Raw genomic sequence first — 17,168 nt, forward strand, 5'->3', positions numbered from 1 at the left:
CCTGTAATGCTGGAAGATATCTGGGACATCCCCCAGCAAAGGGATGACCCCCCGGGCAGCCTCCACTTCGTGCATTTCAGAAAAGCAGAGAGAGCCTCGACCAGTGCGTGCCCTTGCTGTGTGAGCGCCCAGGAGCGGGATCAGCCGAAACGTTGCTTAGCCCAGGTAACTGGGAAAATAGGTCACAAAGGAAGCATCTTTGTCTTCAAGCAACATATGCTGCAGATAGACGCCTTCCTTTCCCCAGACACCGAAGATGCAGGGGGATGCCAGGGAAAGGATTAGGGTCCACGGCAGCCTTTGGGATCAGAGCTTCTCACTGCCACATGGGCCCAGTCCCAAGTTTCCTGGGACACCAGGTCTTGGGTCATGGTGCAGGTGGCATGTTAAACCCAGGCAGCGGGAAATTCGCCCCTGTGGAAAGGGGCTAGCACGAGGCCTAGGCAGCACTGAAGAGGTGTGCAGTGCGGGTCCGCTCACTGCAGTGCATTTCCCCTTAGGACCACATCCATGCTGCTCTGCACTGAGCCCCATGGGCAGGCTAAGAATAGCACTGGCAAGCTCGAGAGGAGACTCCAGATAGTCCTTGATGACTAAGGAAGGTCACCAAGGAAGCGGACCCCGCAGCAGGAGGGGAGAGTTTTCCACTGGGGCATTCTCATGTTGCAGTGTCTCCTCTGGGCTAATCCAGATTTGCCTTTTCCTAAAGCACTCTCTCTCCTGGAAGAGGAATGTACCTAGTGCAACCCGATTGCATGAACAGAGGCAAACTCCAAACGGAAATTCCACTCTAGTGACAGCTGGCCAATCTGAAGTTACAGGGCCAAACCCCTCAGCTGATGTCAGTGGGTGTAGTCATTGGAGCTACAGAGGATCTGGCCCATGGTCTGCTGCCTTGGGGGGACGGAATTTGGTTCACTCCTTTCTGCTCTGCACTGGATCAGAATCACTGACCTTACCGTGTGCATGGCTAACGGCCATGCATGAGGCTGAGGCTGAGGCTGTAGCTAGGCTTGGGAAGATTCATGCTTCAGTGTTAGTGAACCCACTTCTCACCCCACGCAGGAACTGCCAGGCATTATTTTCCATCCTTAAGAACTGGAAGGCAAAAGCACAAATCAAAACCCTTCCTATCTGTCTCTGGCTGTGTAGGGTGGGCAGGTGGGCCCAGGGGGCATGGGGCTGTCAGGATAAATGGAACCACAAACATTAACAAACAATTAGTGCGGGAAACAGCCAGACACTACAGCCAAACAACCCTGCTTCCACACAGATGGAGTTCCAGCTTTGTCCCTCTAGTTTACCAGGCACCACCCCTTTCCTGGGGCTCAATGCAGCACTGTCACAGGGTGACACCCCTTTCAGGGGAGATGGGACCAGCCCCACCTGTGCCATAATAATTAATTAGCTGCTTTCCAGCCTGAGGGGGTGGGACTAAGGGGAGGGGCTAGGTGATAGCTCAGTGGACACCTGAGCCTCATACAAGGGCTCAGAGAGAGCAATTTGGGGTGCATGGAACCACAGGGCAGGGGTAGGCTCCCATGAAAGGTCCTGAGCCAGGGACAGGTCTGCAGGGAGCTGGGAAGTCCAGGAGAACCAGCCAGGGGGCCAGTGCCCTATACCGGACAAGGGAAGGCTGCAAGGAACAGAGCCCAGTAGGGGCTGAGAGCTGTTCTCCAAGGGAACCAGCCAGGGGGCTGAGCGCTCTAGACCCGAGCAGGGGAAAGACTCAAAAGTAGCTCAGACAGGGCCTGATAATGGAGCCCAGAGGGTGGCTGAGAAGAAGCCCATGAAGGGGGGAAGAATCTTTTTGTTTGCCATGACTCTTTAGTTGGATATTTGTAACCCTGGAAGGGGTTAAGTTTGTTTGCAACTTGGCTGGAAGGCCAACCACATCTCCAGCGCTGACCTGTGTGGGGAAAGCTGAGGAGAATCGCTGGGCGAAGCTGGGGAAATCGCTGGGAATCGCTGTGTGGGGAAAGCTGAGGAGACCCCCCCTCAGGGAAGGAAACTGAGGCAGGGAACACTGGTAGTGCCACACCGGAGCAGAAGGGGGAGCTGTGCCACCCCCAGGACAAGCACACCAGGGAAATGCGCTCAGCAGCGCTTCGTAATGCTCTGCACGAGAGAAACAGCTTGTTCTCCCCTTTCGCATGGCTTGCCAAAGGCAGCAAAAGCCTGCACTACCCAGGCCCTTAAATTAGCAGACACTTAGTTCTCAGCTGTGCCAGGAGTGAGTTATCTAGCACTCCGGCCTAGTGCTCAAGGGAATCCTAGGGCTCATCCTGCTTACCAGCTGTGTGGTGCACTGGGCTGGGATCCCACCCAGCTTGTGTGCTGCAGGAGAGGTGAGATCTAAACTGGAATCTGGTCTGGCTGCTCCACGGTTTCCCCAGGGGAGAGGATCCCACATAGCTGATCTAGCCCTGAATCACTGACATTAGAGAAGGTAAAGATCTGTCACACAGTCTGTCCCCTCCCTCTCTACACAGGGCTTTGTCTGGTCTCAGGTTAAATGTCTCAGAGGATCCGGGGCTCCCTCACTCCCCATGGGACATTTAGGTGTCTAGCCTCAGGTTATAAGGCAGGGCCAAATTGCTGAATTGGTTTAATCTCAGCTCCATTCCCAGTGCCCTTGCGACAGTCGTCCTCACAGCCATGAGCACCATTAGGTGATCATCTTTCACTTCTCCAGCGCCCATCCCCCACATAGATTGCAGATCCCCACAACACCCTGTGAGACAGGGAGGTGTTCTTAGCCTATTGCAGGTGGGGAAACTGAGGCACAGAGAGGCACTGTAACTTGCCTGAGGTCACAGAGCAAGTAGATGTCAGAGTCAGGCATAGAACCCAGATTCCTTGACATCCAGGCCGGTGCTCTAATCACTAGAACCCGTGCTCCCTCTACGTGGACACTTCTCCTGGAGAACTCAGTGTGTTGATGGATAAATTTGGCCTGGATCCAAGATTTGCTGAGCATCTGAAAGTCAAGGGGCTCAGCTCCCCTCAGCATCAGGCCTTAAAGTCTCCGTCGCCCTCCGGCTAAGCCCAGGACCCATTTACAAGCCAAGCCTGCCCATCCTAGGGGTGCTTGGCTATTGGCTGGGTGAAAGTCACAGCCCAGCTGGGTGGGGTTGGGACTGGATTGGAAGGACAGTTTTGTGCTTAGGGCACCAGCCAAGGATGCATTTGGTCTTGTTTGAGGCACGGCCTGCGCGGTCAGAACATAAAAGGACTCCATGCTTGGCAACTCAGCTGGCTGTTTAGTAAGAGGACTATTTGCTGAGACACTGCAGCTAGCATGCTAGCCCTGTGCACACAGACTGGCCTCTTGGTACCTCTTCCAAACACTTCCCTCCTGCAACCTGGGCTCCTCTCTCCAAGTTCCATGCAGGTAGCTACAGATCTTTGTTTAATTCCTGACTCCGCCACATCTTGAGACCCTGGCACAGCTCACGGGGGCTGGGGGCTTTCAGAAGGCCTAGCTCTCCTCCCATTGCAACCAATGAGGCTTTTATCACTGACTTCAGCGGGTGCAGAGGTTGATTAATCCTGAGTGCTTTTGCAAAACTCACCCTTAAGCTCCCTGAACCTCAGTTTTTACAGTGTAGAGGAATTAGAAATCCCCCTTTAAACAGTGTGTGAGCCCTCTTGTGGTGCCCACTGTGTTCTGTGCTTTACAAACCAGCCTGAGCAGCCGTATGTGTATGCAGCTAGACCACGGATGTGTAGCTAGTGAACATGGTTATTGGGACTGTGCCTGTGTGGTTGTGTGGTTTCTACATATTATTTGGTTGCATAAAGAGCAAAAGATTGATGAAAAGTGCTGAATCAGAGCTAGGTATTATCTGTAAATGTGGCATAAGAATCCTTCCTTTCCCCCAGCCTCCGTAAACTCATCATGGGGCTCAGATCTTGGAGGTGGGGATGTCTCTATTTGTTCCTATGATATATACTATTAATATGAAGGCACTGGGTAAAATGACTGGGGTTATTTAAGGAACCAGCTGTCAGGCAGGGTTTTTTGTGCTGGGCAGGAGATTGCAATGAGAGCAAAGAGCCATTTGGTGGCACAGGAGAGCCACTTAGAAAGGAGGGGCTAGAAATCGTTGGTGTTTCTCATAAAGGTCACTTGTATGCTGCAGCTGCCGGGCGTGGTGTTATGCCTTCCTCGAGCCCCACAAGAATGACACAGCAAGAGAGAAACCCATGCGCTGATTTTTGAATGCCGTGCTGAATTGCTTGCACAGATGCAAAACTGCCTGCATCTCCCTAGTCTTCCCTTTGCGGACGAGGGAGGAATCTGAAACGTGAAATCCTGGGATTTTCCATAGCCAAGAGGGCTGGGATCACTAGCTGCAAATTTCAGCGGATCAGCGCATATCGGAAATCTTCCAAGATTGCAAATCTGGGAGTTGCTCTGGGATGGCCCAGACAGTTTGGGGCAATTTGCAACATGGGCCTTGAGTACTGGGTCAAAGAAGTAGAACCGTAGTAGAACAGAAGTGAAGGTGCAATCAGAGGCGGGGGTGTCTTTCTTGCCAACTAACCCAAAATGTTTGGAACTTTAAAGAGCAAACATTGAATCAGGGACAGATGCTTCAATATGCAGCGATTCCTTCTCTGCGGTTATGTTCAGTAATGAAATCAAAATGAATATTAATCAAGTTACAAAGAGCAACTAGCTGAAAGGATTCAGGATGATGCAAGCCACCGGCAGAAGGAAGCATGTTCCAGAAATAGAGGACACCATTGATGTCTTGATTTCTGCCATCTCCTGAGAAAAATACCAAGACACAAATCTCCTGAAGTGACCATCCTCAATGTGCAGGACTATTTGCTGTCTCTCCTTATGTGCATGGAGGGAGCGTTGCTGGCAGAGTCTATGAAAATCAGCTTTTGGCATTGAAAAGACATGGAGGGGCAGAAAAAATAAGGGGTGTGCAGAGGCATCATGAAAACCACAGGAGGGAGGAATCAATCTGACTAAGCCCAGTGTGCAGGTCTGTCAGGACAGAGATTTGCGGATATAATTTTATTCCACCAGAGAATCCTGAGAACTGCTTTTTAGTCCATCTGCATGTTTGACACTGGAATAGGTGGGGAGGGTGGGAAGTCACGGCAATATTCCAATCTCTATCCCGCGTCCAGCAGGAAATTCCTTTCTGCGGCCCCTAAACATGCCTACCTCCAAACCCGGAGCGGAGTACTGGATTGACGGATCCCACCGCAACACTGCCCTGGAGGACTTCTACACCATGGGCCTGGAACTGGGAAGGTAACGGTTTGAGGTTATCGGGATTTGATTCATCGTGTGTGTGGGCTTTGCGTTTCTTGCTCATAACGGTGCCTCTTGGAGTTGGGGCTCAAGTGCACGTGATGGGCAGATCAGGAGCCTGGAGTGAAATGTGGAGAGGGTCTCCCAATGGATGGGAGAGAGGGGCGAATTGTTTTCATTAGGTCATGCAAACCAACCCCAGAACCAGGATTATATCTGGTAGGTGATGGGGCAGTTCGGTTCAGGGTTTATAGGACTGGGCCTTTCCTTCTCTGCCGCCTGATCCTGTAAAGGGTAGAGTGGCTTCAATGGCTCTTGATTTATGTTCAGATTATTCCCCCTCTCACCCCTTCGTCTGGCCCAGGAGTGATTTAGGCATATCAAGAAATGAGCTCTACCACGATTCACCAGGCGGAGCAGTGCCTCCTCTCTATAAAAAGGGGTAAACAGGGAGGTGGCAAAGTTTGCAGACGATACAAAATTACTCAAGTTAGTTAAGTCCAAAGCTGACTGCGAAGAGTGACAAAGGGATCTCACAAAACTGGGTGACGGGGCAACAAAATGCAGGATTAAATTCATTGTTGATAAATGCAATGTAATGCACACTGGAAAACATAATCCCAACTATACATACAAAATGATGGGGTCTAAATGAGCTGCAACCACTCAAGAAAGAGATCTTGGAGTCATTGTGGATAGTTCTCTGAAAACATCCACTCAGTGTGCAGCAGCAGTCAAAAAAGCTAACAGAATGTCGGGAACCTGTGGAAGAAAACAAGTCCTCACTCCGCGTTTGTCAGCAACAAGTCAGAGACACATTATTACGAGCAATTGCAAGGGAAGACTGCGGTCGGACAGGGGGTCCCCCGCCCTTAGGCAGATCTTCAAAAGCAAGCAGTTTAAAGACAAGTATTTATACTCTCCCGTTACATACATCAATGGTTCGTTTCTGTTTATACATGGGTTTTTGTATATATTCTGCTTATTTAAAAAAAACAAAAAACCCAGCATCTCTTGCAGTCATTCTTACTCGCACAAGTCCCCTCTCCCCTTGCTTTGTCTCTAAGTTAACCAAGATGGCTGCATTCAGGCTCTCTTTTTCTCCTTCCACTTCCACAAATCATTAGGAAAGGGATAGATAATAAAACAGTAAATACCATAACACCACTATATAAATCCATGGTATGGCCACACCTTGAATACTGCATGCAGTTCTGGTCACCCATCTCAAAAAATATATATTGGAATTGGAAAAGATACAGAGAAGAGCAACAAAAATAATTAAGGGCATGGAATAGCTTCTATATGAGGAGAGATTAATAAGACTGGGACTGTTCAGCATGGAAAAGAGACGACAAAGGGGGATATGAGAGAGGTCTATAAAATCATGAATGGGGTGGAGAAAGTGCATGAGGAAGTGTTATTTACCCCTTCACATACCACAAGAACCAGGGGTCACCCAATGAAATTAACAGGCAGCAGGTCTGAAACAAACACAAAGAAGTATTTTTTTCACACAACGCACAGTCAACCTGTGGAACTCCTTGCCAGGGGATGTTGTGACGGCCAAAACTATAACTGGGTTCAAAAAAGAACTAGATAAGTTCATGGAGGATAGGTCCATGAATGGCTATTAGCCAAGATAGTCAGGGATGCCATCCATGCTCTTGGTGTCCCTAAGCCTCTGACTGCCAGATGCTGGGGCTGGACGACAAGGGATGGATCATTTGAAATTGCCCTGGTCTGTTCATTCCCTTTGAAGCGTCTGGCACTGGCCACTGTCAGAAGTCGGGATACTGGGTTAGATGGGCCATTGTCCTGACCCAGTGTGGCCGTTCTATTTCCTTAAGCACCAGATAGTTCAGGAACTGATAACAAGGACCAGAGCTTCGGATTTGAATCTGCCCCATTTTGCAAAGGAAGTTCTGTAAAAGTGGTTACTCCTGTCCAGGCCTTGGGGGCTGATGTGCAATGAGCGTGATGTGTCTCAGTCCAACTCCTACCGGGCTTTTGTCCACCATCGCAACTGATGCTAACTGGCTGTCTTGTCAGTCTGGACGATAAAGCTAATGACTCAGCGGATGTGGAGAGCTCATTCGGTGAACAGACATGCGACTTACTTCTGATCGGTCCTAACGTGGACCTGTGCTTTCATAATGGACAGGGCACGTGCCCCGCTGTGTGTATGTCGGGACTTGCGCTAAACCAAGCCAGGGGTGAAATTTCCAGACTCGTCTCTATGTTGGAGAAAAATGAGATTTTAAAGTAAGCCAAATGTTGCGCTTCAAACCCTAGAATGTGTCTTTTTGAGCAATAGTTTTCTCCAGCGAGGGTCACTTATTCTTATTATTTCTGATTTGCATTGCAGTAGTGCATAAGGGGGCCGCTCAGTCAGGGATTCAGGCTCTGCGGTGCTAGGCCCTGTGCAAACCAATAACATAGACAGTCTCTGCCCCAGAGAGCTCTCAATATGCAAAGGACTCTTTGATGTCAATGGAAAGGCTCCCCTTTACTTCAGTGGGCTTTAGATCAGGTTCTAGGTGACTCAATAGACAGATGGAACGAAGGGGGCGGGGCAGAGGGTGAGAAGACAGAGTGATGGGAGAGACCGGTGTGGTTGTGTAAGTTAGTAGACACAGAGTTGTTCTGACCCAGATCCCACTGAAGTCAGTGGAAAGACGCCTGCTGACCAATAGCAGGCCCTTGGTTTGGGCCCTTACAAAGAATTGGGCAATTTGCAAAACCCAGATCTGGAGCTTGGTTCAGATTGGAAGTACCCCTTAAAGTTCAGGAGAGTTTGGAGCTGGAATGCTGAAGCCCTCCTGTGGTCTCAGCCTTCTGGACCAGCTCCAGAAGTCGATTGTAAGTTATTTGCATTGCAGATATCCATATAACATAAAAGTCTGATGGAAGCATAGGCAGGAAATGCAAAGGTAAAACGAAAAACCTACCCTTAATTTAATACATGTCGCAGACTCTCTTGATTTTATCATGAGTCTTGCAATATTTGGTGCTTTTCCAAAAGCGCCAGCTCCTGGAGTCAGGTGATTAAGTGAGAATCTCAACTTCCATTTAAACAAAACAAGCTTCTAGCCCTCATGGCTGCAGAGAAAAGCTTGTAAACATGAAACTTAAAGGCTCAGAACCCAGAAGACAAACGTACAATCTTGGGGCCATCTTTCTGGTTCGTGTTTGCACAGCACCTAGTGCAGGGAGGTTCTGGTCCATGAATGGGGCTCCTGGACGCTACTGCAACAGAAGTAAATAAATAAATAGAATAAATGCACCATAAACATCATCATTATCCTAAAGAGGATTTTTTTCCCTCATAATTTGTAAGCCAAATACATGAGGCTGGAGGGCTGGGCTTGCAATTTTTGCATGTTTGGGGGTGGCAACACTGTACCCTGCTGTGTCTAGCTGTTGCAGCTCCCATTGGTTAAGAACAATCCTCAGGGCCTGATTCCCTAACGCACTCGCATGCTGATGTCAGAGGAGGTTATGAATCCCTGACACCACTGAGCACCAGGCCCTCCGTGCTTACAGAGCCCTGTACATCTACCTGGGGGTCAGAACTTTCTACGGATGGGGGAAGTGAGCAGACTAAGGCTCCAGTCTCTTGGGCCAAGGCTGTATAGTCAAGGTCTGATTCAGAGACGTGCTGAGCACCCACAATCCTCATTGCCTCAGTAGGGTTAGCAAACACTCTGGGTCTCTCAAGATGAGACCATTACAATCCAGAGCAGGGCTCAGGTCACCCTTGCTGAGACCCTTAGACAACTCTGCTATGGTTAGGGTTGTGTAACGAAATGAGACTCTCTGGGTATTTCCACACTGCAATAAAACGCCGGCAGCTGGCCCGGGTCAGCTGACTTAGGCTCAAGAGACTTGGGCTGTGGGGCTATAAAAGTGCAGTGTAGACATTCGGGCTCAGGCTAGAGCTGGAGCTCCGAAATCCTGCGATGGGAGAGGGTCCCAGAGCCTAGGCTCCTGCCCTAGCCTGAATGTCTACACTGCAATTTTATAGACCCACAGCCCAAGCCCTACAAGCCTGAGTCAGCTGACATGGGCCAGAAGCGGGTGTTTAATTGCCGTGTAGACATATCCTGTGAGAATGGACCATATCTCATATCTCCACAACAAAAAGAAAAGGAGGACTTGTGGCACCTTAGAGACTAACCAATTTATTTGAGCATAAGCTTTCGTGAGCTACAGCTCACTTCATCGGATGCATACTGTGGAAACTGCAGAAGACATTAATGTATGTCTTCTGCAGTATGCATCCGATGAAGTGAGCTGTAGCTCACGAAAGCTCATGCTCAAATAAATTGGTTAGTCTCTAAGGTGCCACAAGTCCTCCTTTTCTTTTTGCGAATACAGACTAACACGGCTGTTACTCTGAAACATCTCCACAACGGTAGCTCTCCACCTATTGTTTTTGGTCCATGCGCCACAAAATGGCCAAAAAATTCATCCCTTGATGCACCATATATTCCATGGTCCTTTGTGCTTGCAGAGGATTGTGGGATTTGGGTCATGGGAAAAAACAATGAGAGATTTTGGGCCGCGGCTAGATCTACAATAACTGGATGCTACGAGGTAAATTCAGGACCAAATTTAGGAGCCTTCAGCTTAGTGCTGGTTGGAAAACTGGACTTGGTTCCATGAACATGTCCAACTTTTGCCAGTTGGAAAACGGTCAGAAAAACCCACAATTTTGGAACAAAATATTTCAAAAATATCCCCCCCCCCCCCCAAGATTTCGAGGTGAAAAAACTTCCAAGGGAAAATGTGACCAGGTCTATTGAAGACAACTTTCTGTCAGTGGGTGGTGGAAGTCAGATTTTGCTGTCATCCCAGTGGCTTCTCTTGGGAATTAATTCTTCTTTGTTGTTTGATTAAAACAATGAGCAATCTCCAAGGGCTTTTTAGGGAAGGAATCTTTGTATTTTTAACCAGCTAGCTTGCTTGCTTCGTGAGTTTCCCTTTCAATGCTTACCGTTCATTATTAAACAACCCAAAATAAAAATGAAAAATCTGAAAATGCACAAAGAAAATTCTTTCTTGTAGTGGAGGCGAGATTGGAGAGGTTTAAAACATGCGTTAAGATTGGCGATAGGGCTGTTCCAATAACAGTATAGGAATGTTTTAAAGCCCTTATATTTTTATCCTGATCTGTGCAACAAACATAACTGAGCCTGTGTGTGTAAATCCTTAATTAGGGACTCTTTTTAAAAGCTGATTCTTTTTTCTTCTTTGTGACCTGTTGAACCCTATCATGGCCACAAGTACAGAAGAGCTTTTAAATCTGTTTGCTTTACTCAGCTATCAGCTATGAGAGCTCAAGAGGCTCAAGAAATGCGCAAGGAGTAGAAAGGGGCAGGAACAACTGAGGTAGGATTGTGAACTGATTAGGGCACCTAACTTCAGCTTTAGAAGACCTGAATTTAATTCCCTGCTCCGCCACATACTCTCTGTGTGACCTTGGGCAAATCACTTAACCACCCCCAACCTCAGTTTCCCATATGTAAAATGGGGATATTAGCATGGCCCTGCCTCCCGGGGGGCTGTGAGGGTAAATGCATTGGCAGGTTGTGAGGTGCTCTGATATTATGGTCACGGGGACCGTAGACATACCTGAGAATGGCATCTGTAGAGAACTGGAAATGAAATAGCTCAGTCGGGTTTCAGTTCATATCCTTGCCCATCCACAAAGGTACCAGGCTATGTTAAGGCCTGATCCAACACCCTTTGGTGTCAACACCCACTGACACCAGTGACTTTGGATCAGGCCCTTGGACAACAGCGCTCTGCACAGCCGCAGACAAAATACCTTCGTGTCACTGGAACAAAAGCTCAGCTATTTCTTCCCTTTTTTTTTGCACTCATAGCTCTTCAATATCTGGAGCCTGAGCCAGCAGTCTTTCACACACACAAGTAGCCTTTACTCACGTGACTAAACCCATTGATTTAAGGCCCAATCCTGCACTACTGAAATCAATGGGAAGTTCGCCACTGGACTGGTGATGGGTGTGATTCACTCCCCCACCCCTCCACCCCCCATGCACAGGGCCAGTATAAGACGTGCAGCCTTCAAGCCCCACTTAAGCCTTCAGAATAGGGTATCGATGTTGCATGGGTTTTGCACTGGCCGTGTGCATGGGGCATCAGTTTTGCCCCCACGTGAATGAGGGTTTGCAGAGTGCCCCCCGTTGTCTCCAGCTGCTCTTGATTTAGCAGGTAGCTACGTTCAGTGCTTTGCGGGGCCTAAATCCTGACGGATTTCCCTGCTTGACCCCATTCCATCGCTGTGGTAGAAATTCCATTCCGTTGACTTCCCTGGGAGCAGGACAGGACCCAGTCTCTAATAGAAACACTAACAAAGCTCTTAACTGCAGCACAGATCAGATGCCCTGCTAGACAGAGCAGTGCAAATAGCTGGTTTTTCGGTTCACTGGCAGTTTGGCAAAATTGGAGGGAAAATCATAGAAGATTAGGATTGGAAGAGACCTCAGGAGGTCGTCGAGTCCACCAAATCATTTCAGGATGATCCAAAATGAATTTTTTAAAAATTTTCAGCCAGGCAAAAAGCAACAACAACAAAAAAGTTTCCAGTCAAACTAAATGTTTTGTGTAGATTTTGAGCTTTTTAAAATGTTTTCTAAAAGTAAAATGGAAGGCAATTTTATTGACAAATCAACTCATTCCCTTTTGAAAATATTAAAACAAAACATTTTGATTTCTTCAGAATTTTGTTTGTTTCCTGACCAAAACAATTCAGCAAATTCTACATGAATTCATGACGTATTTCAGTCGACCCAAATCTGCATTTTTTGCCCCCAAAAAGTTTTGGTTGAAAACTTTTGCCCAGCTCGAATGCTGTATTAATGAGAAACCCTGGCAGGGCAGAGGAAAAGCCCCAGGTTGCCAGTAAAAACCAGAGGTAAAGAACAAGTGGAGTGTCTGTTAGCTCTTGGCTTTGTGTCGCCAGATATTAATACCGCAGACGTGTAGATTTTATTAATGCGTTGTCCGAGAAAAATAGCACAGCAGTCAGGATGAATGAGTTCCAAGGGAACTGAATTTAAATTTCATTTCTATAGACTTTGGGAGGTTGTTTTACTCTCTGGCAGATCATGTGAAGCTAATACTTGAACTTGAAAATCCATCTGCATTAAGTTCCAAGGGCTCTTCAAGGATCATAATAACAGACAAGGCTATAGCTGGCCGCAATGGAGATTCCATTCCATGAGTCAGTTACCCTTCTTGTCAAAGACTGGGAGTCGATTCCCAGTTACTCCATTCCTGTGCTTGGAAGGTAGAGTTGGGAGATTACGGGGGCTTTCAGATACTTTTGTGTTTCCTGTATTCTTGCAACATACAGGCCCTGGTGTAAATTAGAGCAGTCTCAGGGCTGCTGTAACTTATGTTGTTTCCCGGGGGCCCCTGTGGGAAGCAGAGAACATCTGTAGGGCTTTGCACTCCATACAGATTCCCAACACAGCCCCCATACGAGGAGCTGGGAGCAGGACTGATGCAGAGTCTTGACATCAACTGTGCACTGGCAAGGGGTATTCTCAGGGGGTTTTATGGATTACGAGAGGACTCAGGCATATAGAGGTGGGTTGCCGAAGTGGCAGTCAAGGGGTTAATTCCCCCCAAACACGTGTTCTGCCTTCTGCAGGGGGGCGGATAAAGAGGTTTGGCGACAATTCATCAGGGATGAGAGAGGAGGGGAAAAGAGCCCGGACCATGTGTTGAGAAGCTACCGCTCTCAGTGGAGTCCGTGGGAGTTGTTGCCTGGGCTCAGCACCGTCTCAGGATTTGGCCCAACAAGCCAGGTCCAGGGCCCAGTCCTCCATCAGGCTGCCCCTCACACGCACAGTTGTTCCCCCCAGCGCAAAGTGGATGTACAATCCTCCCAGTCGTACCTGGGTCGTTCTCACTAGAGCTGCTCGCTGGAGTGCGCAGCAGGCCCAGGTCTGCTGAGCTGAGTGCGGGGGAAATGGTTCTGTTCCTGTAAACCAGGGATATGCAGACTGCGGCTCGCGAGCGGCAAGTGCCTCCTGCCGCTCTTTGCAGCATATGATAATAAAATGCTGTGTGATTTAATGACTAACGAAGCTAAGTTATTAACCCATCAGGATGCTTGCACTATGTTATTAACCAATTGTAGGTGATAAAATAATAATGCTTAGTCATTTTGCTGTGAGAATTGTGTGTGTATAGAATTGTATATAAACTAAATATTTCCCCTGCCATCCTGTTTAAACACGAATATATCGTACGATAGACAATGAAACACTGAATTCACACTCCTGTGGCTCTTTGGGGTAACGCTGATGGCTGGTTTGGCTCCTGAATCTCTGAGATCTGCGTATCGCTGCTTTGAAACAACAGCACAACTAAGAAGATCTGTTGTGTTATGTGACTGTCCTTATATCACACTCAACTCTGCAGTATCTGAGAGCCTTCCGATAGTGTCCTTTGATTTCATTAAAGCATTTGTAACACCGGCCTTTGTAAGAGTGGGATATTGATAGCCTGCTCCAGCCTTTGTTTTTATTTTACCATGATGTGTTTCTTTGTGTTGTGACAGCACCAAGGAGCTCCCAGCCGTTGCACAGTGGGCTGCACGGACACAGAACCAAAAATCTGCCTCTACCCCCAAAGAACTTACAATCAAGGACGTTTTATTTATCTAGCAATGGAAGCTTTCTTCGGCCCACTCCGCCACGGCAAATCCGGGGCGCTGAGCCGGCTTTGTCACCTCCTCGCCTGCACATACCAGTGCAGCCACTAGAGAGAAATAGCAACGGGGGAGGGGGGCTATTCAAAAGTGGGTGCAATTGAAACATCCAGATTTCAATCAAATTAATTTTGTTCCTTCCCAACCCCCCCTCCCCCCGTCTGTACTTGTCAGTCCTTCGCTTCGCTCTCTTTTTTTTTTCCTTTCACAACTTGAAACGCCAAGTACTGTGTGTAATCAGAGGTGATAGAAAACCATTCTCCACGTGCATTTGTCACTTAGTACCATGCTGCCTCTGGTGCATTGAAAGTGACCGAGCAGAACGCCTTCCGCAGACTGATTTGTAGCCAATAGTTTCTTCTAATCAAACAGTGAATCACAGCACTCAGCTTAAAGGAGGGGTGGGGGCGAATCCATAAAGCGGGGTTTCAAGGCCATTATCAGACAAATGAGCACAGACAAGTGATATTTATCAGGCGCAGGGGAGGAGGGCTTTAGAATATTGCACAAATCAGTTCTAAAGACAGACTGGATTGAACAAAAAATGGCCAACTAGGGAGTGAGATAATAGTTTATTCCCTGTAAAAATTAATTGCTGAAGGATATTGCAGTGAAGAACAAAAGATAGGCCCTGAGTCTGAAATCTGATCTAACTGGGTCCCGGGTCTACCTGATGTGACTTGCAGGATTGGGGTCTTAAATCCCATATATGTTGCTTTGATTATTGGTGGGGAAAATGTGGATTTTTATCCTGCTTTCCGTGTCATATAAGTATAAAATTAAAATATCTACATCTCAGTGATGTAAGATGAGCAATTGCAGCTGTATTCTCGATCAGCATTGAGTACAACATAACAAACCCAGAGGTGCCCCCAGGTGAGAAAAGGTGCAGGGAACCTCTTCAATTACATCTGTGCATGAATGGGGTGAAAAGAGTGCTTTGCTTGCATGTTAGATGGGAAGGACCTAACAAAGGGGAGGGGGGCCAACCAGGCTGGAGGTGTGGCCATCCCTTCATGTATGAGGCCTGATTTGCAGTTATTTTGGACCTGCTCTTGGGGCAGGGATGGCTTTCAGCCATCTTTGTGCTCACTGTATTCTGAAGTTATGGAGGCCCTGGGAATAAGTTAGAGCAGCCTCAAGGCTGCTCTTATTTATGCTTTGTTTCCCTTGGCCCCTGGGAAATAGAGCAGCTGCAGGGCAGTACACTGGTCCAGTCACAACCCCCAATCCAGTCCCTCAGCTAGGGGCTGAGAGCAGGGTGTGCATAGAGCCCGCAGCACACCAGCCAGGGGAGCCCTCTGCACTGGTAGGATGGCCCTGGAATGCCCTGGACCCAGGAGCATCTCACAATAGCCAGGCCAAAACTCAGCCTATAGTCTTTGGCTCCTCCTCCATAAACGATTATATTGGATAAAGTTAGGATGACCAGACAGCAAATGTGAAAAATCGGGACAGGGGGGTGGGTGGTAATAGGAGCCTATATAAGAAAAAGACCCAAAAATCGGGACTGTCCCTATAAAATCGGGACATCTGGTCACCCTAGATAAAACGTACACTCGCATTAGAAGCAAATCCAGTCTTTTTTCAACAAATTCCGTCGTTACACATTTTCCAGTCATCTGTAAAACAAACACAATTATATCTCCATTCACAGTCAAGGTTGATTACGGATATTTATTCAGAGCTTTAAGTAGAAGTAGAAGATGACTCTTCTGGAAGCTCAGAGACTGGGTCAGCGATACAGACTGACTGGGGGTAGCTAATTTGTCTAAATCCTGCCACTGCCACTGATAATGTTATTGGAAAACACAAAGGGTAAGAGGCTCTTGCGTGTACATTGACACGCAAAACTGAGCATCTCTTAAACTTCGAGCTGATTATTTTTGAATGATTATACTAAATGCAGGATTTGGGCTCTAAAGTAGCCATGCAGAACGTTCACCTTGAACGGCAGCTGGATGAGACACATCGAAGTCTGGTTTTGGATTCAGACTTTGCACGGGTGGCGATAGATTCAGGATGCCTGGGTTCTGTTCCTAGCTCTGCCACTGACTCACTGCGCAACCATCTGTGCAATGGGAGGAATAAATACACACCTTTGTGTACACAGCTGAAAAGGGGGGTTTGGGACAAAGAATCAGAAATGACACTTGATCCCCCAGGACAAGAAAGTCAAAGAGTAATAAAATGTGTTCGATTGCTCAGAGCGGGAATTACCCTGCATCAAAGATGAAATTGCAGGGTTGTGCCATGGTGGCTTAAGCAATAGTGGATTTCGCTGTCTAGTGGTTAGGAGATGTTGTGAACTAGATCTAAAAATTACTGGCAACTGACTGAGACTGCGGGGGATTTTAAACGTAATGATTCCTCTTTAGTAACTTGAAGTGGCTTAACTTTATACACTGGCACCTTTCCTGGACCATTTTGCTGATCCTCAGAAAACTGGAAAAGCATTTTGGGGGTCTAGTGGTTAGAGCAGGTGACAGGGAGTCAAGACCCCTGGGTGCTGTTCCTGGCCTTGGAGGGGAGGTGGAATCAGGACTCCTGGGTTCTATTCGCAGCTCTGCTACTGGCAATACTAGGTGTCCTTGGGCAAGTCACCTCTGTTTTCCCTGTACAATGGGAATAGCAGTTATCTGCCTCATACGCCTGCTGTGAGCCTGAATCCACGTGTGCAAACACTATGGGTGACAGTGTTTGTTGCCCTTCCCAGAAGCCCAGCACACCCAGACCAGAGCCCAGGTGTCGGAGACAGAGTTGGCTTAAAGATACAGCAGAGCTTGTTACGCGGCGGCCACTGCCCTCACCCGCCTTGCTGACATGGAAAAATAACCCACATCAGTCCCAGAGGCACAGCTCAATCCATGTGGCTTCCCCCCGCCCTCATCACTCTGGCACGTGCTGTCGCTCCCTATCGTTCCTGACCCTGCTCGGCCTGTTCACATTCACTCGCTCCCCCGGCGATTAGGGTGGCCTCCCAGCAAAGCACAACCACCCCAGGGAGCCCCATTGGAGGGGCTCCAGGTGGGACTCCCGGGAAGAGGACTTGTCTGCAAAGCTGCTTGCCTGGCATCTCTTCCTGCTTAAAGGATGGCGGGCGTGTCTTTCACGGCGCAGAAGCCATCTGACTCCTGGTCT

General features: G+C 48.1%; 1 protein-coding gene across 1 annotated transcript in view; it reads left to right on the plus strand.

Annotated features, from left to right (window-relative positions):
• Positions 1–5,109: 5,109 nt before the first annotated feature.
• Positions 5,110–17,168, plus strand: part of LOC144257421 (calcium/calmodulin-dependent protein kinase type IV-like) — a 43,070-nt gene continuing 31,011 nt past the window's right edge. Inside the window, exon 1 of the mRNA XM_077805368.1 lies at positions 5,110–5,278. Within this exon, the coding sequence (XP_077661494.1) occupies positions 5,181–5,278 (98 nt within the window). The 5' untranslated portion in view covers positions 5,110–5,180. The remainder of the gene's footprint in view (positions 5,279–17,168) is intronic.

This window comes from Eretmochelys imbricata, chromosome 25 (assembly GCF_965152235.1).
Source record: "Eretmochelys imbricata isolate rEreImb1 chromosome 25, rEreImb1.hap1, whole genome shotgun sequence".
Lineage (NCBI taxonomy): Eukaryota > Metazoa > Chordata > Testudines > Cheloniidae > Eretmochelys > Eretmochelys imbricata.